Source organism: Erithacus rubecula (assembly GCF_903797595.1).
Source record: "Erithacus rubecula genome assembly, chromosome: 4".
Classification (NCBI taxonomy): Eukaryota; Metazoa; Chordata; class Aves; order Passeriformes; family Muscicapidae; genus Erithacus; species Erithacus rubecula.
In genome coordinates this window covers 50,287,839-50,313,754 of record NC_136686.1, presented here as the reverse complement: position 1 = coordinate 50,313,754, position 25,916 = coordinate 50,287,839, and the positions used below count along the sequence as shown (strand labels likewise).

The following is a 25,916-nucleotide window of genomic DNA, read 5'->3' as shown; positions in this document are numbered from 1 at the left end:
CTCCACTCCGAGGCTCCGGCAGAGATCCCGATAGCCCCTGAGGCCGTTCCGCCGGCACGGACCCGAGCGGCCGCTGGACGCGGCACGGACACGGGCCCGCGCGGCGCCGGGGCGGAGCGGAGCGGAGCGGCCGCCCGCGGAGGAGCCGCGCGGGGACAGCGAGGCAGGAGGAGGGGCCGGCGCGCCCCGCGGGCTGGGAGCTGTAGTCCGCTGCCGCCCGCTGCCGCGCGATGGGGGCGGAAGAGAACTACAAAGCCCAGGGTGCCCCGCGAGGCCCCGCCCCGCGCTGACTCGTGCAGCACGTTGTCCGGCTAACGCGCCCCGCGCCCGCTCCGCCCGCAGCGCCCCGGCCAGCGGCGGCTCCGCCGCTCCCATCGCTCAGCACGGCAGGTCAGCGGGGACGGGGGCGGCCGCGCTGCCGCGTTCCGCCGGGCCGGGGGGCGGCGGGGCCGTGCTGGGGCCGACCGCGGTCGCGGCGGGTGCGTGCCAGCGGGAGCGGGCGGGGGTGTCGCGGTTCTCCCGGTGCTCCGCAGCAGGGGAGCGGGCTACGGACGGCGCGGCCGCGTCCCCTCGCTGCTCGCCCTTGGCACGCACCGGGCCCTGCCCCTCCAGGTGCCGGCCCTGAGGTGCTGCCGGGCAGCGCCCGCTTGGCCAGCAAGGTGGCGGGGGCACGGCGGCTCTACTCGCTCCCGCTGCTGGAAGCGCTCCCCGGGCCTGGCGAGAGAGCTGCAGCCGGGCTGGTCGGGCGCTGCCCCGCCGGTGACCCCGCGGGCAGCGGGGCCGAGGGGCCCCTCCTGGCGGGGCGGCCTCCCGGCGGCGGGCGGGCGGGCTCCGCCTCGCAGCGGGCAGGCTGAGGCGTTCGGGGCTGCAGGAGGCCGGGCGGCCGCTGCCCCGCTCCTGCCGGGGGGGCCGCGCTGCCGTGCCGTGCCGTGCCCTGCCGGCCGGGGAGCCGCAGCTGGGCAGGAAACTTGTGGGGAAATGCGGCTCCTGGGGCCGCTTGTAAGGTCCCGGGCTCGCGTGTCCTCTGCTCCTTCGTTAGGGCTGTTCCCTGGTCTGGGGGTTCGCGGACGTGGCACGGCGCTCCTGAGCCAGGTGTTTGGTGATAAGAGCGTGGGATTTGTTTGGTTCTGGCAGGAAGCTGCAGAAAAGCCAAGACTCTCGTTTATCTTTTTTTTTTTTTTTTTTTTTTTTTTCCTTTCTTTTGTCTCTAAACAGTTGTGGCTTTTTCTGAATTCACCTCTGAAGATAGTTCAAATTAGCCTACTCTTGAACATAACTCGTGTCACAGGCATAACCAGAGCTTTTCTTTTGAGGAAAATACATCTACTGATACAGATGTCCACAAAACAGAGGTCTTTATTTTTGCTAGCTTTCGGGAAGAAAGAGAGTATTTTTCTATGGTAAAACTTTTCAGAAAATTGCAACTGATGGGTTGGAAAAGTGAGAGAATGGGATGGTCTTTCACAAGTTAGAGGCTGTTTTGCAAATGTGGTGACAATACTAGTCGAAAGAAATGCCCTGGGTGCCTGGAATGGCACTTCTCTATTTTGTGTGTTTGTGCAACTACTGTTCACCTAATTAATGGAAGTACTCCTTCTTGGAAAGCTAACGGAATAAAGCAAAAAAAAAAAAAAAAAAATCCAAAACAAACAAATTCCAGGGGTTTCTCTACTGTATTTTAATAGGGGATAGACCTAGGAAAAAAACATGTGTCCATTTAATTATCCTAAGCTAAATGAGTTTATTAATCGAAAAATCTGGGTTGTGTCTAAGGCACTGGTTTATGCCTTGCTGTTGGTGGCAGTCAATGGACTTTCAAGATTCAGTAACTTGATTTGACTATTGTGTTGTACATTTCAATTTTAAGTTGCTTATTTTAAATTTTAGTCCTCACAGCGTCTGGCACTCTGGCATCTTAACTGTAGACTTGGATATTGTGTAGCTTGGTGCTAGAAGAGTTAGATTGATTTTTCAGTGTATTCTTTCTTCCATATGGCAAATATGATGAAACACTGCTGCTGCTGCCACCACAACTGTGAATGAACCACGTGGTATTGGCGTCTATTTGTGGGAGAGTCATAAGAGTGTTTTGTTTTTTTAAATAATACTTTCTGGGAAGCGTCTTCTTTTTCCTTATTTGCTATTCAGGAAAAGTGCAGAGAGAAATTTGGGAGAGTCTTTGAAAATGTAGAAATGAGAGCAGGCCAGAGATAAGTGTGCTCCAGATTTAATGGGAGTGGTGTGTAACTGTGTCTGAAGTGATATCTCAGCATGTGCTTTGCCAGCCAGTGCCAGTGGGAAAGAAGGATTCTGTAGCTCTACTTGTCCTGTCTGGGGACAGGACACTGGCTGTCATTCGTAGATGATTTAGTACAAAATCTGACTAATGTATTCTCTTGGTGACAATTGTTACTAGATTAGAAACATATTTGCAAATACCTGTGTGAATTGAATCTGAGATCAGACTTGCAGTTATTGAATGTTTTTTTTAAAGGGCCATTCAAATTTCAGGTGGTTTGAATATGTTACTTAATACTGTGATTCTGTCTTGAACTTAAAACTTTTGCAGTGACTATTTTTTCTCCCTAAGAAAGGGCTAAGAGGAGCATAACTTAAGTATTTACCACAATTTGTAGATTTGTATGAAAACGTGCATGCACTCAGTGACAAGTTCTCTTCCTATACGCTTCTTTTTCTAATAACAAAAAAAAAAAAAAAAAAAAAAAAAGTAGAGGAGCTGTTTTCTACTCCTGCCTCCTTCCTTCCTCTGTCTTTAGTTTATCTGCTTTGCAGTTTTGATTGAAAACACTGAGGGATGCAGAAACTTATCATGTCCATGTGCAAGAATTTAAATGTCCTGATAACCCTGCATGTCAAGCACTATGCTGGAGCTCCAGGGTTTCCTGGTAAATAACCCTGTGTTGTTGGGACAGTGCAGCTGTCATGCTCATGTGTTGAGAGGGTATGCATGCTTTTGGAAGAGAGCAAGAGCCTTCACCACAGCTGAACAACACCATGACTGCTGGTGAAATTGAAGGAAGTGTCCAATCACCTGTGTCCTGCATCTGGAGATCCTGGTCTTGCCTTGCTAGGATGCGTATCCTGCATGTGCACAACTGGTAGTTGTCCTCCAGAGGGGCAGCAAGGCAACCAGTTACAGTGTAGTGTGGAAAGAAGGCCTTGGTGTGGGGAACTGGGATCAGGAGCTGCTGAGGAGTTTTCTCATTTCTTGGAAGGGCAGCAGATAGTCATGGAAATAGAGACATATATATAGATATATACACATATAATGAATTTGTTAAGTGCAGAGTACTTTACAGGTTAAATGAGTGGTGCAGCAGCTGGATGGACCTGGAAGTAGAACAGCTTTCCTGTGAGTGTGTTGATAGCACTGAGCTGTTGGTGTTCTCGTGCAGCTTCTGTGGCTGTTGGAATTTGCTACCCTGGAGCTTTGTCTCTGAGGAGTTATTCTTCAGTTCCCTGCCACAGTAGAGCTGTATTTCTTGTTTCTAGAAGGTGGGCCCCTCTCATGTAAATGTTTTCACCTTTGTGTTCACCTAATGATTTTGGAAGAGTTGATCAGCTTGTTCACAGAGAGTGTGTGGAGAGTAGGATGAAAGGGACACTACTGATAAGTAATGTGCTTGGCAGTTGGGCAAAGTTATTTTGTTCTCTGAAATCCCAATTTTGCCATCATAAGGATTGTGTTTCAAAGTGTTTATAGCAAAAGTGAATGTGTCTGCTGGTACTTTTGAGATGCAGCTTCTGCATATTTCAGCTGACAGCCATTGGTACTGCAGAACTTTTTCACCCATTTCCTTTGCTTGCTGCTTGTAGATAATGAACAGAGTGGAAAACCTGTTTATTGTAGAACTCCTTACACATGCAGCAGCTGTGCTATTTTCCTTCTTTTCTGCTTGGGAGTGTTTTGCAGAGGGTTTTCCAAAACCAGAAGTTTCCAAAACCAGAACTTCATAGCTTTACATGACCTGGAGGGAGATGTGCTGATACCTTAACCCAAGCTGCTGGATACAGGAAAATCTTACAAAATTATTTTAGCTCTCACATAATTCACATTGGACTACAATAGGAAAGTGTCTTGGGTAGATGTGTAGGTTCTAAAAAACTGTCAGTTTCTGGGTGCCTGTCCAGATTTGTGCCACATCACTGTGGTCTTTCTGTCCCATGTTTCTAAATTTGGAAGTACCTTTACAACCTCTGCAACCTCTTAAAAGAGTAAGGATTTGGGCTAATGTTTGTTCATAAATCTGCAATGCAGTGCATTGCCATCCTGATTCACCTCATACTTACTCATTTCATAAAGTTGTTCCAGTCAGTGTAATAGCAGTAACTTATAAAACCACAGAGCATATGAGAATGTTTTCTTGTCTTTCATCGATAAACTTGTTTTGAGTGTCCCAGGCCACGTATTCTCATGTTTCAACAGATCCTTTCAAGCAAAATTAATGTAGTTGTCTTTGACTTTTATGTTTTACCTTCCGAAGCATGCAAATGATATTGACTCTAGTGTGCAGGTACCTGGGTTTAGGCTGCATATAGGCTGCACTGTTCATTTTGCAGGAACACCTCATTGATGCTCAGAGTAAAAATAGGCATTTTGAAATTTGTGAACTTCTGAGTCATGGGAAACCAGAGCCATGCTCTACAACCATCTGTGATTGCAGAGCCAGTTGCTCAGTTGAGTTTCAAAGGCGTGGGTTTGTGTCAAAGAGATAACATGCAATATGTGGATATGCAATAAGGTCACCTTGGTGATAATTATGAAATACATTCCAATTTCTGAATTTGTGAATGTTGCATTAATTGGCAGACAGGTTTCCTCTGATGCATCCTTTTGAGTACGAGCAGACTATCAACAGAGTAGACACCATTTGGAGCTGATGATTGTTTGTAAACATTTGTAAGATTTATGTGCACAAGTATGGAAAAAGCCTCATCAATCTTAAATACTCTGTGTTGCAGAGTATGGTGCTGAGACTTAAGTAGGTATCTGTTATTTTGGTTTTGCCTTCTTATTAGGTTAAATGTTAAGCATGGGAGTTGCTTTGTTAGGTATTTTAGACAGTGAGTAGAGAGTGCAACAGTTTGTCAGTGGGAGAAAAGTTGCATCTGTATCTTCTGAAGTACTGATATGCCTCTTCTGCTTATATAAAATAAGTGATCCTGTTAAAGGGTAGTAGCATTCAAATGAGGTGTGCTTATGCAGTGCATAATATGAATGTAAAGTGTGCAGGCTATACCAGTTAAATCAAATATCCATTACTAGTGAAACTGCAGGTTTAGAGGATGAAAAGAGCACAGCACACTTAATGCACATAGATGCAGGTGAATTTTTATTGCTGCATCTCATGCCAAGCTGATGGAAGCTGTGTTCTGGCCAGGGATACTGGTGTTAGAGGGCTCACATGTGAGTCTGTTTGTGACATAGTCTTTTGTGTGTGCCTGTGGCTTGTGTCCAGTTCAGGTCAGTTTTGGCTCAGTTGTAGCCTGACCTGTGTGAGGTGTGCTGTATTCTCACTGAAGGACTCTCACTTTATTGTTCAACAGCTTGCTCTCAAATTCAGTCCCCAGCCTATCTCTTGTCTTTCCCACAGCAACTTCAGAGGAACAGGTGAGCGGTGGTGCCTTGTTACTAGAAGGAAGTGCTGTCCTGTGGAGTGTGTGGAGATCCTAGAAGGACCAATGATCAAAAACAAAGGAAAATTCAGATTGCAAAATTGAAATGCTTTGAAGGTTCCATGAGCCTTCTAACTACTTGTTTATGTATCAGAGGTCAGATTCGTAGATGTATTTAAGCATACACCTCAGTTACTTATTTGTAAAACAGGGATGTACATACAATCCTTTCTCAGAGGCCACAGGATTAACACTTTGCATACCAAGAGATGTGGGTACTTTCTGCAATGTTAGTGGATATTGTAGCTACCAAAAACACTAATGGATACATTTAGATTTGTTTGTTGAGGGGATCAAACACAGAAAATTTTGCCTCTTCCTTTCAATAAAAGGTGGAAGGAACAAGCTGTAGGTTGATGACTCCTTTCCTAGTTTCTTTACTGGCTATTCTGATGTGTGTGCATAGAAAATATAGAGCAATTATAACACTATGGACAACTTTTATTTCCCTCTTGCAGTGTCCTTGTTGAGGAAACAAAGTGCTGCTTCTGAATTTCTGTATAGCTCAGGAGGAAAATGTCCAATAAAAATCTTTTTTAAAAGTAGCTGACTATGTTGTTTTATATGTAGGAGCATAAGAGGTTTTTTGAGAGCTTTTTTATCGATTCAGTTGAATCACTGTGTGAAGGAAGCAAATTTAGACAAGACAGTAAAGGAACAAGTTTAGCCCTGCTGTAGGAGGATACAGTAATGAATTGTCTGTGTGGTGTTTGAATTTTCTCACTGAACTACCTCACTGAATTTAAACAGGAAAGGGCCTTTTGTTCTTTAACTTGCCTTGCTAGAAGCCCTGATTTGTGTGTATACCTCTTGTGTTCTTGAGACTGTAAGCTAAGAGTTTCAGATGCCTAAATATGAGGCTAGAACTGAAACACTTCGGTCGACTAAGGCTATCAAGTGTGAAAAACGAGTTCATGAGAAGATGTTGTGCAAAGAAGTGCTGCTGAAGCTGGTTTATATTAGGAAAACTGGAGGACTGATGTGAAAGAGCATGGCAGGGAGTTCTTTTTAGCTCTGCTTTGCCAGCCTCTGTCCAGGGTAAGCATTGCTAGAAGATGTTGAACTTTTCTGTGTGTTCCTTCCTGAACCTGCTGATGTGGGAAAAAGAGAATAAGGCCCATGTGCATGGGAGAAATACAGCCCCTCTTTGGCAGTACTTTTCTCAGTAGCAATGGCTGTTCTGTGTGTGTGCTGTAGGAATAAGAAGAGCTTGAGAGTAAATAGGTGCCTGTCAATAGAGATGTGTAGTGGCTAAATTCTAGGTTTGTGGTATATTTGGTGGTGTCTAAAATTCCTGTTGGTTGCCTAGGTATCTTAAGAGTTGGCAAAAGGGCTTCATTTTTTCACACACGTATATATAAACAACAATTTTTAATGGTCCAGTGAATGGTAGGTCCCCTCAGATTAACAAAGATGCAATAAGCACAAGAATTCTACTTGCCTGGAAAAAATGTGTTTGAGGTGGAGATTCAATCATCAAGGAGTTCTTTCAAGAAAATTTCAGAGGCAGAGTCTCATCTTGCTGGGTTATAAGGAGCAAGACCAGACTCCCCTTTATTTCTTCTAGCTCCAGGAATTTTCTTGACAATACTCAAAGCAGGAGAATGAATCCCTGATTAAGACAGTCTCCAGGCAGATAAGAGAACAAAAATACTTCCTAATCTCTGATCTTTATGAGTGCCTAAAAGCTGCATCTCTCAGTGCATCTGAAAGAAGTGCCCTGTCATGTCTGAGATTTTCAGTATGTGATATGTCTCACAAGGGGCTCTTGCAGGCCTTTGAAATAGCTGGAGGAGGGGAATTGGATTGGTTTCACATGTTCATGCCAAATCTCATGGTAAGTAGAACTTGAGGTTATGAGATATCGCAGTATACATATTATGGTACACTGTAAATAATTGTCTGAACAGGTTTTTTTTACCTGTGACTTTTCAACTTGGAATCAAATTTCCATCTGTTCCCTGACAAGTTTTGCTGACCACCTCTTTTTCTCATGCACCTTCCCTAATCTGCAGTGATGTTTTTCTCCTGGAGGAGCAGCGCTGTGTGTTGCACCTCTAAATGGCTGTGAGACTCTTCCCTGCTTGCCAAAATTGTTTAAAATTCACCTATGGGTGAACAAGCACAGACAAATAAAATGCCTTGTTACTTTGTGTCATTTCTGTAGGAAAGTAAACTTTGAAATAAAAAAAGAAGCCCAAACCACAGGTTGAAAATAAAACTCCAAGAAATTTGGAAATTCATAGATGTAAATTGTTCAGATGGTTGCCAGAATCTGATCTGAATTGGCCCCTTTTCACATTTTCACCTATTGCACATGGTGAAGGAAGTGCATACGGGTTTGTGCACTTCAGTTGGTTATCTGTGTAACAGCAAGGTACATTCAGTCTTCTCTCAGAGGCTTTAAATTATATTTCAAATATCATAGCACACACATACCTTTGTGAATTCATAGACATACCAAGATACTGTCTTTCACAATGATGAATGAGCTAGGTCAGCCTGGAATTCAAAATACATGGACTTTTTCCAGTGCTGCTGAGGAGGGTGCTGCTAGCTGAGTACCCAGCCTTGTCTGTACTCTGTTGAGTCTAGAAACAGGTCTTCTGCGTGAAAAATTTCACCTCCAGTGTAGCTAGAGCAGATCTAAGCACCTGAAAACAAGAGCATAGAATTCCTGGGTTGGAAGGGATCTTCAAGATCATCTTGTTCCAGCCTTCCTGCAGGTCACAGAAACGCCTGTCATTAGACCAGGTTGCTCTGTGCTCCATTCAGACTGGCCTTGAACTCTCACAGGTTTAGGGCATCCACAGCCTCTTTGGGCAACCTGTCCCTGTGCCTCACCACCCTCACAGTAATTATTTTTTTCCTGATATCTAATCTGAATCTACTCTCTTTCAGTTTCCCCCTTGTTCTGTTACTAGAGTTCTTGTAAAATTTTCCTTTCTGTGGTTTTTGTAGGCTCCCTTCACATACTGGAAAGCTGCAATTAGGTCACCCCAAAGCCTTCTCCAGGCTGAACAACCACAATTGTCTCAGCCTTTCCTTGCAGGAGAAGTGCTCTAGGCATCTAGCCATCTTGGTGGCCTTCTCTGGACTCAGTCCAACAGGTTGGTGTCTTTCCTGTGCTGGGTTCACATCCCAGAGCTGGATGCAGCTCTGCAGGTGGGGTGTTACAGAGCAGAGGGACAGAATCCCTTCCCTCTCCCTGCTGGCCACGCTGCTTTGGATGCAGCCCAGGACAAGTTGGCTTTCTGTGCTGCAAGCGCACATTGCCAGGTCATGTCTGGCCTCTCATCAGCCAGCACCCCCAGGTTCTTCTCAGCACAGCTGTTCTCAGTCCCTTCCTCCCCCAATTTGTATTGATAATGAGGGGTTGCCCCAAGCCAGGTATAGCACCTTGCACTTACTAAACCTCATGAGATTCCCAAGGGCCCACTTGTCTTAGAAAAAAACAGTGTCAGACTTACCTGTCCATTGTGATTGCCCATTCTCTCATCTGGCCATGGAAGTACTGGTCCATGGATTCCCTGCAGAGGCTGGAGCTGGAAACTGCAGTGAAACAGTGAGCTGAAAACAAACAGCTTGTTTTCTCCAAAGGTGTAAGTCAGTTAAAAACTAGGGCTGGTTAGCATGAGTAAACTTCAAAGAAGATCTCTCCCCCATCCCCACCAGTATTAGACATATAATTTAGTTAGTATTGAGAATGGGGTGAGGTTTTCTAAAGTGCCACTTGGGAAAAAAATACCATGTAGTGCTTTTGTATAGGAGTCTCTACAAAATGAACTTGCAGTTCATTAGTTTGGAGAGTACTCTATAGATAAGAGACATGTTTTCATATGCCAGCAGGCTTTAATCAAGGTTAGAACTTTAGGTTGTGTTTAGGGCCAGCTGATTCATGGACAGAAAAACACTGTGGTATTTTGCATAAAAAACAGTTGAGAACCAAGCCCAGAGCTGAACATCAGAGTATTGGTACACTCTGAGTGATGCTGTAGTTGAAAAAGTATTTTCTCAGAAGGCAATTGGTTTCAGCATCTCTGCTTCATGCTGTTCCTCAAGTTTTAGTGCTGCAGTTTTTCTGCAGCTGTTCGAGCATATGAACTAAAAATGAATTGGTAGAGTGGCATGGAAAAAAAGTGATGTTTTTTTTTAAAGCTGAGCCTGTTTTCCAGTGTGGTTTACTGCCTAAATCAACAAGTGGTTAACACAGTCTGTCAGAGACAGGACAGGATAAAAAGAGGCACTGAGTTTACGTAAGCCCACAAAACCAACAGACTGCCTGCAGAGAGATGTGTGTGGGCTGGTGTGTCCCAGTCAGGTTGCAGGTCTCAAGGCAGGGGTTTCCTTCTGCTGTGCTGCTTTAGATCTGTTTGTAGCACTCATAAATTGTGGAAATACTGAAGCAGAAGAGCGGTTCAGCTTCACCTGCCATTTCAGCTTACTCTGACATCCTGGTTTCCTCGACTTCTTGGATGGCAGGAAGGTCCTGGTTTTGAAATTATATTGTGCCTTGTAGCAAAACCACTGGAGTGCTTCTGTTGCCTGTGCAGACTTCTTGCATGTTTTTGAATAGCTTGTTGTAATGAACTTCTTGGACTGTGTGCAGTTTGTATTTTTTTTGTTTTAATGAGGTATTTGCATTGAAGCTCAGGAGTTGTGTCTGTAGCTGTTGCCTGCTCAAGCTGTGGGGCTCTGTTGGGTTTCATGAGGATTTTGCTCCAGAGACCATGCAGAAGCCAGGATCTTGGCCACTCTGCTTTTTTTTTCTTGCCCAGCTTGCAACTCTGATCTCCAGTTTGCTGGTTGACCATGAGCAGTGGACAGCAGGAAGGCACAAACTCCCAAAATCCCTCTGCTGCATGGAGGGAGATGTGCCAGTGGACAGAATTGCACTCAGTTACTTCATAATGCCCAGGCAAATACTCTTTTAACAAAATATATTTTAAGCAAAGCTGGAAAGCAAAATAGCTTTCTAGAAACCAGAACGCAGAGCGCTAATCCAACTGCAGGAGACTGTTGTATTTGGGGAAGGCTTGTCCTCACGTTTTGTGTGCTGAAGTATGCTGTCACCCAGATGCCAGCCAGCTTTTCTCCAGCCTCACCTGACCATAGGGCAGGAGCTAAACTTCAGAGTGGGACTGCAAATGTATTCTATAAATAAGTTCTTCAGGATTGGTCTCTTTTTATTTAATAAAATCAAAACCAGTTCATATGTACTATGAAATAGCTCAAATGGACGTAGCCCAAAATGCTGTAGTAAAGAAGCAGCATTTTCTTCGAGTGCTTCAATATTAATGGGATAGCAGTGAGAATAAGCAGATTGAGCACTAGTCATGCATTCAGTGTCTTGTGTAATCACCTCTAGAGTACCACCAGTCACAGCACTCTGCCTGCTTCAGGGAGGGTTTTGGACTTCTAAGATTCCTTCATCCTTATTGTTAAACTAAAACATGGAAACCATTCACTAAGGGTTTGAAAGCCTAGTTTCATGGGTTTGTCACACAGATTCTTGCTGACTGATCCTCTAACCCTGGCATATTTATGTGGTCACATGATGCAGATAAAACAACATGTATGACTATAGCTGACTATTAAGATTATGACTGCTCTCCTATTCTGTGTGGCAGTGGAGTCCTAGGAATATAGACGATTCCTAAAATCCATCTAAAAACTGTCTTAATGTAGTGCATGTGGACAATACAGAACTACTGATTAAGTTGAGCAAGATTTTTATTGCAGAAATTGTGCTCTGGCTCAAGAATCATACTAAAACAGGCTAGTTTTACCTACTGCTGGGAGAGTTGCTGTTGGTTTATTGTGGTTCTTTTAATGGCAGTAGAATTGAAGTAGTGACATTTGTGCCTCTTCAGTTTGCTGCTTTTATTACTTCAACCTTTATTAGAGACTGTAGAGACACATCTTTTTTTTTTTCTTTTTTTTTTTTTTTTTCCCCACTGATTGTTCTTGAGCAAATACTCTGGGTTATTAATTTTTAATTCTCTTCCATTTCATTTTACTTCTTGCAGTTCTCGTGTGGTTGGTTGGTGAAAATAAGCCTACTCTGCAGGAATGCAACAGGAGCAACAGCCTGAGGTAGGGCTTGGAGATGAAGTTTGTATCGCAGTACTACTGCAGGGAAGGTCAAGACTGACTCAGCCAGGTTCTTCCACTCATTTTTGGACAAGTTCTGCAAAGTCTTAGGACTGAGAATGCCAGTGTGAGATCCCTTTTAAAACAGGGATGGAGAACTGAGTACTATTTTTCTTGATACATTAAGGTTCTTTTCAGGTTCTCTTTCCCTCCAGTTGTAAAAGCTAAAATGGGTCTCTTATATTGTTCTACTTGCAAGAGAGGAATTGCATAAAATAGCCTAACCTATGAAATTAACCCTTTAAGAGGAAAAAGGTTTTTTGAGTAAATTACAGAAATTGATTATATATTAATAATCTCATTGTACATGGCTGAAATTCCTTCCCAAATTAAACTGAGATGCTCTTTCAATCTTTTCTGTTTCTTTTCTTCTCCTTTCATATCCATGTGTCTCGAAACCTTCTTTGGGTATAATAGGTAAAGCTCAGGAAATTTTTCTCTTATGAAGTATGAGAACATCAGTTATTTGGTCCTATTAATAAAAAAGAGCAACAGATTCCTAGTGTGGTGGCTTAGTGCTGTGCTCATGGCAGTGTTGTGATGACAAAGCCAGCATAAGTGACAGGATTAATTCCATATGTTACCGATGGATAAATTTTTCCAAAATATTATTGTTACTTTACTTAAAGTATGCAAGCAGTAGAGTCAAGCCATATGTTGTGATCAAAAGCTGAGCTGGTGTTAAATTAGATTTGTGAATGTAATTGCAGTTTGCAGTGTAATTGCTGTTTGCAGTTGTCAATGAACAGACTTTTTTGCATTGTAGTGAAAGGATGATGTGTTGCTGTGAGTATTTTAAACTTTGCACTGTAAAGCTGTTGTACTTTTTGAGCTTACTCCATGAAATGTATAATAAATTTTTCCTTGGCTTCAGTGGGGCCATGGTAAGACTCTCAGGATTTATTTTCTCAAAATTCCTGTTTGGCATAGTGCAATACAAGAAGAAAATAACTACTCTTGTAGAAAGCTCTTAACGACTGGATGTGCTTTGTACAGCCTTGCTTTAAACCTTACCAGGTTAAGTACAAAGTAAATGAAAAAGTCATTTTAGCTAAAAAGCTGACAATCCATCAGGAGAAGTTGGCTGCCTGCTTGCTGACTCATTAATATTGTCTTTTCTTTGAAAAGTACTTAAATGATGATGATTTCTCATCCTGTCTTTTTTTGAATTAATGTTGTTCAGAAATTCCAAATTCTTCTAATAATCATCCTGATGATAATTTGAATTAAGATAGGTAATTCATAATTTAGCTTTTCCTTACTCCTGAGTCTTTTCTGTACTAACTCTTCCACTCTGGCTTGAATGACATTGGCTGAATGACTGTAATTGTTTGAATTCCATGCACAGGTTTTAAAACTTTCCAGTTAATTAAAAATAGGAAAGGTTTTTGTTAGCCAAAGACCTCTATCATATACTTCTAGGAATAATATCTAAGAGTCAGTCTTTTGGGATCTTTTCAATTGCCTTCTGTTGCTTTAGAGAGCAAAACTCTGCAGATGCCTTTTATCCTTTTGACTCTGATTTCTGATATGTATAAAGTCATCATGCACATGAACTTTCTAAGATTTGATGTGCATATTGTGTAATTGCCTTATTCCAATATACTTGGCCTGACTTTTCTAGAATGGATGTGTTCAGTCTTGTGAGTACTGATTAACTTTGTCAGACTCCCAACAGACTAATGCTGACTGTTAGTTGAGTCAAATGATATAAAATAATCATTGCACATTTTAGTTTTCAACACATAAAGTGCTGTAGTAGTGTTTGAGATAAGTTTGTTCTTTTTATCTGGAATCCCATTTATTTTAAAACTCCGTGACAGATATAAATATTATCTCTTAAAATAGACATGAAGTTAGTTTTTAATATGTTCTTTCTCATACTCAGGCAGCTAGGAAAAAGTAGTTGTAGAACTACAGATGTTTTGAACTGTGACGCGTCTTAAATTATTTACTTGCTTGAATATTATCAGTAGGTTCAAATTAAGTAAACTCACAAAGGGAAAGATGTACTAAAACATTTCATTATAATTCCCAGCCTCTTTTGAATTTGTTTCACACAGGCTGCTGCAGATCGAATGTCGTCCTCTGATGCACCAGAAGATGGCCCAAAGGGAACGTCAAGTGTATCGCAGAATATCTGTATGTTCCTGGTTTGACTGGGGAGGGTGTATCATACTGGAAGGGTATTAAACTACATGTGCTTGCCTTTTCCTTACCTAAAAAGGACAGGGCTGTTAGCAAAAAAGGGACTAGCTAATGAAGTTGTAGCTAATTTAGTCTGTTCTTGGTTTGTTTCAAGGCCCAGTTGCATAAATCAGATTTAGAAAGAGCAATGACGTATTGGTTGTCATTTTGCTGATCCCATACTTTCAAAAGTAAATGTTTTTAGATTGGACAGATACACTCAGCTATTGTTTTAAGCTCAGTTACTGCTTTCTAATCCAGTGATGCATAAGTATGTGTTTGCTTTGACAGTCTGGCATCTAGTGATAGGATGTTGATCAGTTGTCCCAAGTGGAATGCTTTGCCCATGCTAGCATGATAATGTTTTGGCAAGCCTGCAGGATGTGGCAATAGAAGTACTCAACCAAAACTGTCTTGTGAAGACCAGGAAGTCTTTTCTTACGTATTATTGGTGAGATCAGATGATGACAGGCATTTCACAAGAAGAATAAACAAAGGCTTCATAGACTTTGCTTTATGTATATTGATACACTGTTGTGATATTAACGTATACCGTGCTCATTTATAACAATGGGAACATTCAGATTGTGCTTTCTGGCAAATAATAGGCTCTGAACCTCCTTAGGGCAAATTATTGTGTAACAGCAACACTGCTGAATAATTCCTAGGGATCTCAGCTTTCATGTGAGCAAACAGTCTTGACTGAAGCTATGGAAGGTGTATGCAGACCTAAAGAAGAAGATTAATTTTTTATGTTGGTTTTTTCTCTAGATATAGAAGTTGGTTCAATAAAAACCATAGCTGCTCCTGAGTTTTCATTAATTGTGTCCTTAAACGATAACATCTGGTACTGTACCATTATTGCATTTTTTCTTCACATGAAGCATTATTCAATCCAGTACTGAGTATATATGTGAGATGAAAGCTTGAAAAATAAATAGAAATTCCACCCTTTAAGGGTTACCAAATATGTAGAAACCACTTTCAACTGGGGGAATCTGAACCATAAATGGCTTTAGGCTAGGCAAGTATTTGAGACAGGTATTACACACACTTGCCTATGTAGTATATTCTCCATTAGGCATCCACTTTTGACCATAGTGGGAGGCAGGATAATTGCTTAGGTGGGCTTTTGTTGACCTGCTATGGCTGCTTTTACAATTATGTGACTGAGAGTGCTACAAATGCAACAGCCTTACCTCTTCTTCCTTTTTCAGTCCTTTTTCTTACCTTTTCCTTAGCATCACCATCTGCTTTGGCCACAACATTGTTGTAGCTCAGACAGTACTGATTGTAACATACCATGTTCTTGGGTATTGACCATGAACAAGTAGGTTGCTAAGATGCTAAGAAAGATGTTGAAGAGTTGCTTTTGGTTTATGGGTTTGGGTTTCCTCTTTTGTTTGGTTGGTTTTCTTTTAATTTGGTGGGGTTTTGTTTGGTTGGTTTTGGTTTGGGGTTGTTTTCTTTTTTACATAAAGTCTTACAAAATTAGTATTTGTGGGACAGAACTGGGGCCAGAGCCACACAGTTAAACTAGATTCATAAAATGAATATGTGGTACGAGGCTGTAATTTATCTGCGTCTTTGACATCCTGCCTACAAACTGTTCACTAATCCTTTTTTTTTTCCCTGGGCTTATGATCCTATTCCAGGCTTCTGGAGACCACTTGAGACCTCTGCTAACTTGAGCAGCAGCTTACCAGAGAAAGAGAGTTGGTTGGAAACAAAACTCTGCTTTCCTGCTTGATATTTTTTTTTCCTAAGATGCATTGCAGCTTAAAAATTACTTATTCAAAGTGACTTTAATTTCCCATTGATGTAGAGTTAAAGCTTCTCTGTCTCAGTGAGGCTGTCTGGCACTTAATGGAGCTGATAGATCCTCCTCTATTCAATGCAGCAAGCATGTCAACGTAGAGGGGCTAAACTCACGTTGTACCATTTTGATCTTAAATAGATCTTGAATCTAGGGAAGAATGATTGGATTCCTAACCTAAATACCTCTTGAGATTTAATTTTCCTTTCTGTACTGTTCCCTGGTGTGCTAATCACAGAATAGGCTAAGGTTGGTACTGTAGGTATCCTATATGTACCAATATGTGCAGGTGACTTAGCCATCATATTCACACCAGTGTCCTTGTATTGCTATCGTTTATATAGATAAGAATCCCAAAATGGAACACTTTGGGTTTAGAATTTTAAAAATGCTCTTTTTTTTTTTTTTCTTTTTTTTTTCTCTAATTTAGTGTATACCTTTTCTAAGTATTCTTTGCTTCTCTGTCCACCTCACCTGCCACACAGCTTCTCTCTTTCCCTTACTGAACTGCGTGGACAACCTGTCCCAGTGTCCACAGGGTAGGAAACCTGGACTGAGACCCATGCTTGGAGGCAGCCTCTCCAGTGATGGCACTCTCAATGATGTAGCATCAGAATTGAATGTAAGATTACAGTGGTAAATCAATGACCTTTTAGCTCTGCTCTGCTGTTTAGTGGCGACATTTTTATTTTCTGTCTTACTTACCTGCACTTTATATCATGTGTGCTTTTCTTTTCTATTTTTCTTTCCATTTATAGCTGATGCAGATGCGTTTAAAATTCTCCTGGAGATGAAGCTGAAGAAGAGGCAGAAAAAACCTGCTTTACCAAGCACTGTGACTGAGCTTGACACTGAGGATGGTTCTAAAGTTTATGTAGTTGGAACAGCCCACTTCAGTGACAGCAGCAAAAAGGATGTAGTAAAGGTAAATACTCAGTGTGAGTTCTTCAGCAGCAAATTTATAATGTTTCAACTTAGCACTAAGTAAAATGAAGTTCAGCTCCCTGACTTGGTTCTGTGCTGTAACCTTCAGGCTCTGTTTTTTCTAGTCGGCTGTTGGTAGGCTAACAGCACTAGAAGCAGACGTGTTACAGTAATAATTTTTGATGCAATACATTGCTCTCCCAGCTCAAATATTTTTATTTGCCCTTCAACAACACCAGTGTTGAAAGTAGAAATCTCACTAGTGAAGCTCACGTTGTCTGGATAGTATTTGGCTGTAAAATCATGCAGCACAAAACTTGGATTTCATTCTCAAGCTGCAAATATGTCTGAAGCCCTAGTGCAAGTAGGAACTATTTCATATTGTACTTCCTGCAAACTCTGCAGTTTAGAGTGGCTTTATTCAGGAGCTAAAGGGGGAGGAATCTTGTAAGAACCAGGGCTGACAATTCTAGCACAAAATGTATTTTAACTCAGGTTGTGAAATACCACAGAGTACAGTTAAATTAATTTTGTGGATGTGAAAAGTTTAAAATTAAGTGTTTCTTCTCTGCGCCCCTTTCCAGCACAATATATCCCAAAGCACCCAGTAACTAAGACATTTTTGCTTATTTGGAGAACTCTTATTTACTCTTTTACTGTTTTTTTAATTGAAAATTATTATTGGAATGTGCTTTTAAAGTCCCTTTTCTCTTTAAAGTGTTGATATTGGCTGCATTTCTGTTTATCTCTTTCTTAAGCAGTATAAATAAATTAATCTTTTTCAGACAATACAAGAAGTTCAGCCTGATGTAGTTGTGGTGGAACTGTGTCAGTACAGAGTTTCTATGTTAAAAATGGATGAAAAGACATTACTAAAAGAAGCCAAAGAAATAAATCTGGAGAAACTTCAACAAGCTATAAAGCAGGTATGATTCCTATGGTGGGAATTAAAGGTTTATGTTAAGACAAATTTGTCAAATTGCATTCAGAACCATTGTTCCCATCAGCTGGGAACCTAATACTGTTGATGTAGGTGAGCGTACTATTACAGAGGCAAAGCTAGATTTGGGTGGTTTTTTCTGTTTTCAGATGGAGCATTGAGGACTTTCTTTTTACAATGGGATTGGTTGGGCAAATTGTTGACCTTGACAGGAATGCCCCTGCACTTGATAGCTGCTCCATTTGCAGGACACAAGTCTAGCTTTGTAATTGTAATACTCTGCTAATATATTTAAATATTATTATTATTCCTGCAGTCTGCATCTGTATCACAACTATTTAAAGAGCACTCAATTTTGTTATTTTCTGTTTAGCTACACTCCTCCTTCATCTTAGTGTGTTGCTCTTTATTCCTACCTATCCACTTGTATTTTGACTAGTTTCTAATTGACAGTAGGCCCTGAAGGGGAATGCTGAAAACTTTGGGCTAAAACATGTGGGACTCTATTCAAATTATAACTACTCTGGCAGTTTGATGTGGATATGTCTGGATGTGTGTGCAACAAAAAAGTCCTGTATTTTTTCAGTTCCACCTAGCTAGCTTGCATTTAAGTAATTTTAAGCTAGGCACAGGGAAACAACACAAAGTTAACTTAAAAATGACAGGACACTTGATTAGAATGGCAGTGCACAGTCAATAGTAGAAAGAGTTTCAGTGTCCAATTGAATGAAGAAATTCACAGGTTATTATTTTGATTGTGTGGTAACTGTATATTGGAATTGCTTTATTGATGTGATTGTGGAATTTCCAGGACTGCACCCCCATAGGAACATAATCTGCACACTTGCAGTGGCTTGGGGCTATGCAGTGTGTGTGTTCACACACAGGGTCTCGGGGCAGGCTTTCTGACTCACACAGTTAGGCAATAATGTGTCTTTCCTGTTTTCTTTATTTCTGCCCTATCAAAGGAAAAGGCACTGCAAAACACTTGCATATTGCATGAATTGCTGCATCTGTGATTATCTTTAGTAAAGTGGATTGTTCTGAAGCATGTAGCCAAAATGCATGTTCACAACAGCTGGAACAGCATAGCTGGGGATCTTCTGACCTTGTGAACAGGCACAGAAACATTTTTTTTTTCTTTGTATCAGAGCTAAATGCAACAGTTTTTGTTGTGTCAAGAGGAAAAGGACAGTGAAAACAAAATAGCAGACTTTTTTTTCTCTTGTGATGTAAATTCATGTTGTCAGCTTTGCAGTTACCACTTCCTACTAGGGCTCAAAGTGATCTTTTGTGCAGACAGTAGAAAAACACAGACTCTCTTGGCTCCAAAGCCAGAGAATACTTCAAGGATCCTTCCTATTCTTACAGCTCAGTATTAGTCTCCTTTACTTTATTTGCAGAAATAATGCAAATAATAAAATTTAAACATTAGCCTTTAAAGAACATATTTCTCTCTGTGATCTCAACCAAAAAAATCCCCCAGCCTTTCCCCTTTGAATCACTAACAGCATTGATTGTAGGGAAAACCAGGAAGAACAATCCAACTATCTCATGCCAAATTATACTGTCTTTGTTTTTCTCTGATAAAAATCAAACCAGTTGGTGAGTTGCTCAGTTATGCCTTAGTTGCCTCCTCTCATTGAAATGAGACAGGCTCAAAAGCTACACTGAAAGTCAAAGCTGCTTTTAGCTTTCATCCTTGAGCTTGAAAATGAGGAAAAAAGCCCAAATGGTGTCTTTTTATAATCACCACATAAATATTGATTTCATTCTTAATTGAAGCTGGAAACTGAGCAGAATGTTAACATGAAGTGTACATATTTGCAACGGGTCACTGGCATCCACAGCTTATCAGGTAACTGCTTCAGGTTAAAACCACACTTCCTTTAGCTCCTCCTTGAATTTCAAAACCCTTCCAGTTGTTTGCAGAGAGTTACCTGTTTGCTTTCCATTAAGCAAGGCAACATGGTGCAGGCTGGTACCTGGCTCAAATATGGATAACCTGGAGATGTGCAGTAACAGTTGGCTTAAACCAAACTGGTAAGACAGGTTTTCTCTTATATTCTCCCTGGCTTCCTGGTTCCTCTATCCCTTCTGTGTCCATACCATGGTCCTGTGATAGGGCTTGGTTTTTTGCTACATCATCTCCTGGTGGCTGTAAGATTGCTACTCTGGACACAGAGGGGCAGTTGAGAAACCTTGCTCTGAGGACAGAAGAGAAAGTGAGCTAGTGACAGCAAAATTGTAGCTTAACCTCTTTTTGTCTGAAATTACCTGTGGAGGATTACATTGTAATGTTGGTTCTGGCGGGTGAAAAAAGCTTACCTTTTGCACTGTGTCATACAGCCCTCCATGTTTAGGTAAACCACAGGGATAGTCCTCTTAAACAAAATGGATATAACATGAATGGATAGAGGATAGATACATCCATATGGACAGGAGCAGGCTGCTGTTCACTTGCTACCTTCACTTGTGTTTTGAAGGCTAACATCCAGTGGTCTTGCAGCAATAAGGAAACCAGTTCCAGGCTCCAGGTGTCAAGGCTGTGCTGCCTTCCTTCACAGGAATGGGGGTTTTTAAAAGAATTGTGAATGGAAGTTCACATGGTTTGTTTCTGCACTTGGTGCTGGATCAGTGACTTGATATGCAGTCAAAGAGTAGCTCTGAGGCCCCCTGCATGGGCTGTGTTCCCATACATAGTATGTGTTCTTTTCTTTGCCTGAGTATTGCTCTCTCTTCCTCCCCTTTTCACTGTCTCTGTGCTAATCGTGTGTCCAGTCATCCTTTCCCAAGCTTGATGAGTATTTAGTATGTTTAATCTCTTCTCATATATTTGATATTTCTTTGCATATTTTCTGGTTGAAGTATCTTGTTTTCAAGGCAGGAGTCTGCTAAAGATAGTACAGCAGTGCTTTCATGTTTTGCTGTTCTTTCTTTCCCAGTAATCTCTTACTCTTCTTGCTTTGACTGCTGTTGAACATTGAGCTGACAAAATTGGTGGTTTGCTTTCTCTTTCCTGTGTGCTAATAGCTTTGCATCCTTATGTGTGCAGTTAAATTTCTTTATATTTGTGCATTGCTATGTTTATGGCTGTTGCATCTAACCTACAAAATTATTGCCATCCACTCAGGATTTAATGTTTTTTCCTTTTGTTTTGGTCAGCTTTCCTTGATACAACACTGAATAATCTTGTGTAGATAATAACTTCCTTTACTGTTTTGCTCTCATCGTTTTTGTACATTTTTCTCTTTATCCTCCAACAGTATTTGGCAGGCCAGCTGTTGCTGGCTGCTACTACGTACAACTGTTTATCACACTATTTCCATGCTCAACAAACATGGCAGGCACTAAGTTTCATGCAGGTTAAGAGCACAGACAATTTGGAAACACTTCAAATATGTATCCCTCTGTTAGCCAACAGGATGAATCTTCCTATCACAGTGTAAAAATACAACTTCAGGCACATCAATCCTGAAGGAGAGATCAGCCAGCAAATAACCTCCGGCTGCATTATCCTAGTTTTTTGTTTGGATTTTTTTTTTTTTTTGAGGGGGGGTGGTCAGGTGGGGTGAGTATCTTTATTGAACTTCTGGAAACTTTTCATGCCCAGGCACTTTTAACTGGATCTCAGGGATGCTGTGAAATCACTTTTTCTCCTGTTTCTTCCTTGACTCTCTCCAGAAGCCCAGCACTTGACTTTCTTTCATGCTTGCTAGTTTGTAGTATGATAAAGCAGGTAATAAATTGGCTTTGAAAATAACCCTTCTCTTTTGCCAGTTCTGGTCCTCAGTGACTCTTGATTCCATTTAATGGCACAAACCCACCCACAGCCTTTGGAGAGGTCACACACACAAGTGTTGGATCTGGCTCAGGGTGGGTCATTTGAGCAAGGAATGGAGACCAGGACCTTTCTCTGGTAACTTCCAGCAGTTATGTTAAGTCAGGCTATCCTATGTAGCCTCACCTTCAGTTGCACAAAGCTGATGATATAGAAGGAAATTAGCCTTTGTTGAGGGAAGGGGCAGTGCCCTTTTTGGTGGAATTATGGACTGATGGCAAATTGGAGTAGATGTGTAACCAAGGTGCAGCTTATGCTATGGAACAGGTAATGTTGATTCATTGAGTCCTAATCATAAAAGTAACTTGTTGAGGATAGCCAGAGCTGGACAGAAGGGATGGATTTCAGATGTTCTTTTAATTCTTTTTCTAAAATGTCAGGAATAGAAAACTTCAAGTGTACATAGAAGAAATATTTTCTTTCTCAAGACAAGAACTTTGATTTTAAATCTAGTTCAAAAAAGTAATAGAGAACCTTTGGTCTTCTTGTAGGACTCATTCATACACAGATTTGTGAGGTCTCTTAAGATCTTGTGTGCTGAAATCATACAGTGCAATTTCTTGTGCAATGTTAGATTCTCCTTGTTTCTTCATCTAATCAGTCCTCAACCTAGTGTTTTTCATGATTGTTGACGTTTCTGGGATTAGATCACTGGCTATTCACATCAGTATTTCTAGGACATGGCATTCACTGTACATTTAATGTAAATTCTCTTGTGGTCCCTTTATTTTTTTGTATCCATAGGTCAAGAAAAATTAAATGCACAGTATGAACTGTTTAGCCATTGAGTTATTCAGATACTTTCTTCAGGCAGGCAGAGTAAATATAGACTGAAGTAAGTCTGGCTACCTTTCTTTATATTCTTAACCTGCTGTACGTTTTTGTTGAAAGGCAGAATACTTTGGCCGCACAGTGAGGTAAACTGATAAAAACTGAAATATGGGCTGTATTGATCAGTGAATTGGCTCCAAAATGTTGTTTCAGTGCTGTTTCTTCATTAAAATAATTGGGTTTTTTTCACTTCTGTAAACAGTGCATTCTTTAGCCTGTTGACTTTTTATTTTTTTTTACATGTTTTTCTCTCTCTTCTGCCAGAATGGAGTCATGTCTGGACTGATGCAAATGCTGCTTCTGAAGGTTTCTGCTCACATCACAGAACAGCTGGGAATGGCCCCAGGAGGAGAATTCAGGGAGGCTTTCAAAGAGGTGCGAACTTGAACTGGCTTTTCTGAGGTCAGATTACTGGCCTTTTGCTTCCAGAGTTTAACTCAATAAGACTATTTTGTTATTGCCTAGAAGAGAGCACTCTGGCCATAGAGTGAAGCCAATCTGCCAACTGGCCATCTGTGGAAGCCAGTGAAGTTGTAAAAATATTTTTTGACTTCAGACTGTACCTTAAGGTACAAAGATTTGTAAATATAAGTTGTAGGAAAGCAATTCCAAAAAGGCTTCAAATGATAAAGCTTTTTCCTGATCATATTTCTGAAGACATTTGTTTTCAGTAGTAATTTAGTTTCTTTTAAATAATTGTTTCTGAATTGTGGATACTGATCTTGGTCCCACTGTTGTCAGTGTCAGGATTTCAGGCTGTGAAAACCAGCTCTAAAGGATTAATGAGATCTGACACGTTCCATTCATCTACAAAGACTGGGAAAGTGAAATACTTTGTTAACTGCTAACTGACTGGTTTATTAGTCCTATATGGTCTTTTAACAATCATCTTTTGTACTACTGCCAGCAGTGATACCTGGAACTAAACAGTAGCTGTGTTTTACATCCATCTTGCAGAATGTATCTTGCCATTTTGATGTAAAATATGTACTAGTAAGGAAATCTGAGAGAACATTGCTACAAACAATCTGGAATTATTTGGTGCATTTATCCTTAATAAGAAGAAAACTTCTTCAAGGTTTATTTTCTTGAGCATTCTAGAAGGAAACCATTTTAAATGTTTCCCATTTTAGATATGAAAGAACAAAATTAACTGTCCTATTCTAAAGTGATTGCTGGAGATTTTTAAACAACTATTCATAGAAATACAGTCAAGTCTCACATTATAACGTGGTATCTGCCATCAGTTATTGTCTCATGAGCTCTTTCTCCAATATATTTTGCCATGACCAACTGTGAGGCTGATGATCCTGACAGATCCTAGCAAAATTATGTTGGTTCACCACAGACTGTATTCTGACCCAGACAGATGTTGAGCCCCCTTATGTAGTAATAATCAGAAGCTTTCTGCTTCAGTAGAAGTAACTTCAAAGATGTGGCATTACAATTTTATGGTTTTACTGTAATGCCTGCTGCATTGTGTAGCAGATTTATTCCTCTATGAAGTAATGTAGTAGTATTTTGTAAACTGTATTTACTGCAAAGCCAAAATGCTTCCTGATGTTGAAGTATGATACTACTTGCTCTTTTCTAAGATACCTTGTATAACATGGTGTATCCTTAACATTCCTTAATAGGAAAGTGCTGTGCTGCAGTATGAAATGTTGACTAGTTATTTGTATCTTCTCTTTCAGGCCAGTAAAGTACCTTTCTGTAAATTCCACCTTGGAGACCGACCCATCCCTGTTACATTTAAGAGAGCAATTGCTGCACTTTCTTTCTGGCAAAAAGTCAAGCTTGCTTGGGGCCTTTGCTTCTTATCTGACCCCATCAGGTATGAATAAGCTCGCCATAAGTTTTATATTTGGGCTGGATTATTCAATTCTTCAGTTTGACTCTAGTATGAGGGTACCCAGCCTGGTGCAATGAAATTTGACGTAAGTGAAAAGGGTGAATATACAAACTATCCTGCAATAATATGCAATTCTGAAGTGGAAGCTGTCTTTCAGATCCTGTGTCAGGTCTTGCTTTAATTGTCTTTCAATGCATTACCTCCAGGTGAAGTGTAAGATTAGTATAACATTATATACTTTAATAATATATATATACTTTATACTTTAAAATTTTTATATTATATATACTTTAATTTTAAAAAATTATTTTACTATTTTTATGCAGAAGATTAATTTTTTCCACCACTGTGTATGGCTGTTGTAAATAAGAGAGAGTAAAGGCCTTAGTACAATAATTTGTATGTTCTTAAGACTTCCACATACAGCCATGAACATGAGATTCCGTAGAAAATGGAGTAATAATTCAACATCAAAATTTTCAGTCTACTGATATTTCTGGGTCTGTTGAAAGCTAGCATTTCTGCTTTAGCTTGCTGTGCTGATGTTTGTAGTGCTGCTTTCATCTTGGAAACTAAAATAAGCCTGCTGGACATCATTCTTTAGTAGGCGGTGATGCCAAACCAGATAATTTCATTGCTGCAAGCTGTGACCCACAGCCAGGGGTGCTAGCAGAAGGGTTTGTAGCACCTATGAACAGAATAAAAGCTCATTACATTTACTCCTGCAATTCTTATTTTGCATTTTCTGCCGGTTTGCTATTCTTCTATTCTGGCAATTGGTTTATAACTTTGACTTCCCTGCTAAAGACCTGTGATTGACATTAGGAACCTGCAGATCCCTTTCCTTGCCCTCAGACTGTGCATTACAGTGTGCCTTTTTTGTTCCTTGAGTAGTCTCTCTATGTGCTCAGTGATCAGATCTCTTCTTCAGAAGAGCTGTGTGTAGGGTCTTCTAAGCTTATTAATATACACTGAGAGTGGGGCACCATGGTAACTCCTGCCTTTGAAGCCCTAGTGGTTTTGCTGTTGAGTTGTCAGCTTCTAAAGTGGGAAGGGAGAAAATCCAGTTGAACTGACTAAAGGCAAGTGATCTCTTTTCTTTCCCTTTCCTTCACTGTAGAGGCATTGTTAGGTATCAAGTTTTACAGGTTTATGGAGATTATTTTCCTTATGGAGAGGAAAACTGTAGGCTGTGTTTAGGTGCAACGCCCAATTGTTTTTATTCATTAGTTTGTCTGTGTTGACCTTTAAAAGCATAACAGATACTGAGAAAATTTACCTTTCTTTCAGTAAAGATGATGTGGAGAAATGCAAACAGAAGGATTTACTGGAACAGATGATGGCAGAAATGATTGGAGAATTCCCTGATCTTCATCGAACTATTGTCTCTGAACGAGATATTTACTTGACCTACATGTTGAAGCAAGCAGCAAAGCAGATAGAACTACCTCGAGCTTCAGAAAGTAATTGTTTTAAAGCAGAGATTATAACCAGCAAGGTGTTCTTTGTGTACTGCTCCAAAGTTCAGTTCTCAGGAAATCTGGGATGTTCTGTTCACAAATGCCACATGTCACATAAGATACAATGCTTGAAAAATTGAAAAGGGGTATTAATCTTCTGTTGAAACCACCTAGAGCAGTAGACTCTAAATTGCACTTCCTCTCTCATTGTGCTA

The 25,916-nt window shown here is 40.8% G+C and overlaps 1 protein-coding gene across 3 annotated transcripts in view; it reads left to right on the top strand.

The window, feature by feature from the left end:
* The first annotated feature begins 224 nt into the window (after nt 1-224).
* The window catches only part of TRABD (TraB domain containing), a 32,988-nt gene continuing 7,296 nt past the window's right edge, over nt 225-25,916 (top strand). Inside the window, exons 1-8 of one of the 3 annotated variants that reach the window (XM_079305252.1) lie at nt 225-390; nt 11,727-11,793; nt 13,914-13,992; nt 16,612-16,778; nt 17,563-17,703; nt 22,654-22,764; nt 24,084-24,223; nt 25,532-25,704. In XM_079305252.1, coding sequence (XP_079161378.1) covers nt 11,770-11,793; nt 13,914-13,992; nt 16,612-16,778; nt 17,563-17,703; nt 22,654-22,764; nt 24,084-24,223; nt 25,532-25,704 — 835 coding nt within the window. In that variant the 5' untranslated portion in view covers nt 225-390; nt 11,727-11,769. Of the gene's footprint in view, nt 391-457; nt 480-11,726; nt 11,794-13,913; nt 13,993-16,347; nt 16,476-16,611; nt 16,779-17,562; nt 17,704-22,653; nt 22,765-24,083; nt 24,224-25,531; nt 25,705-25,916 lie in introns of those variants that run through there. The other 2 variants (XM_079305253.1, XM_079305254.1) reach the window with 2 other exon arrangements.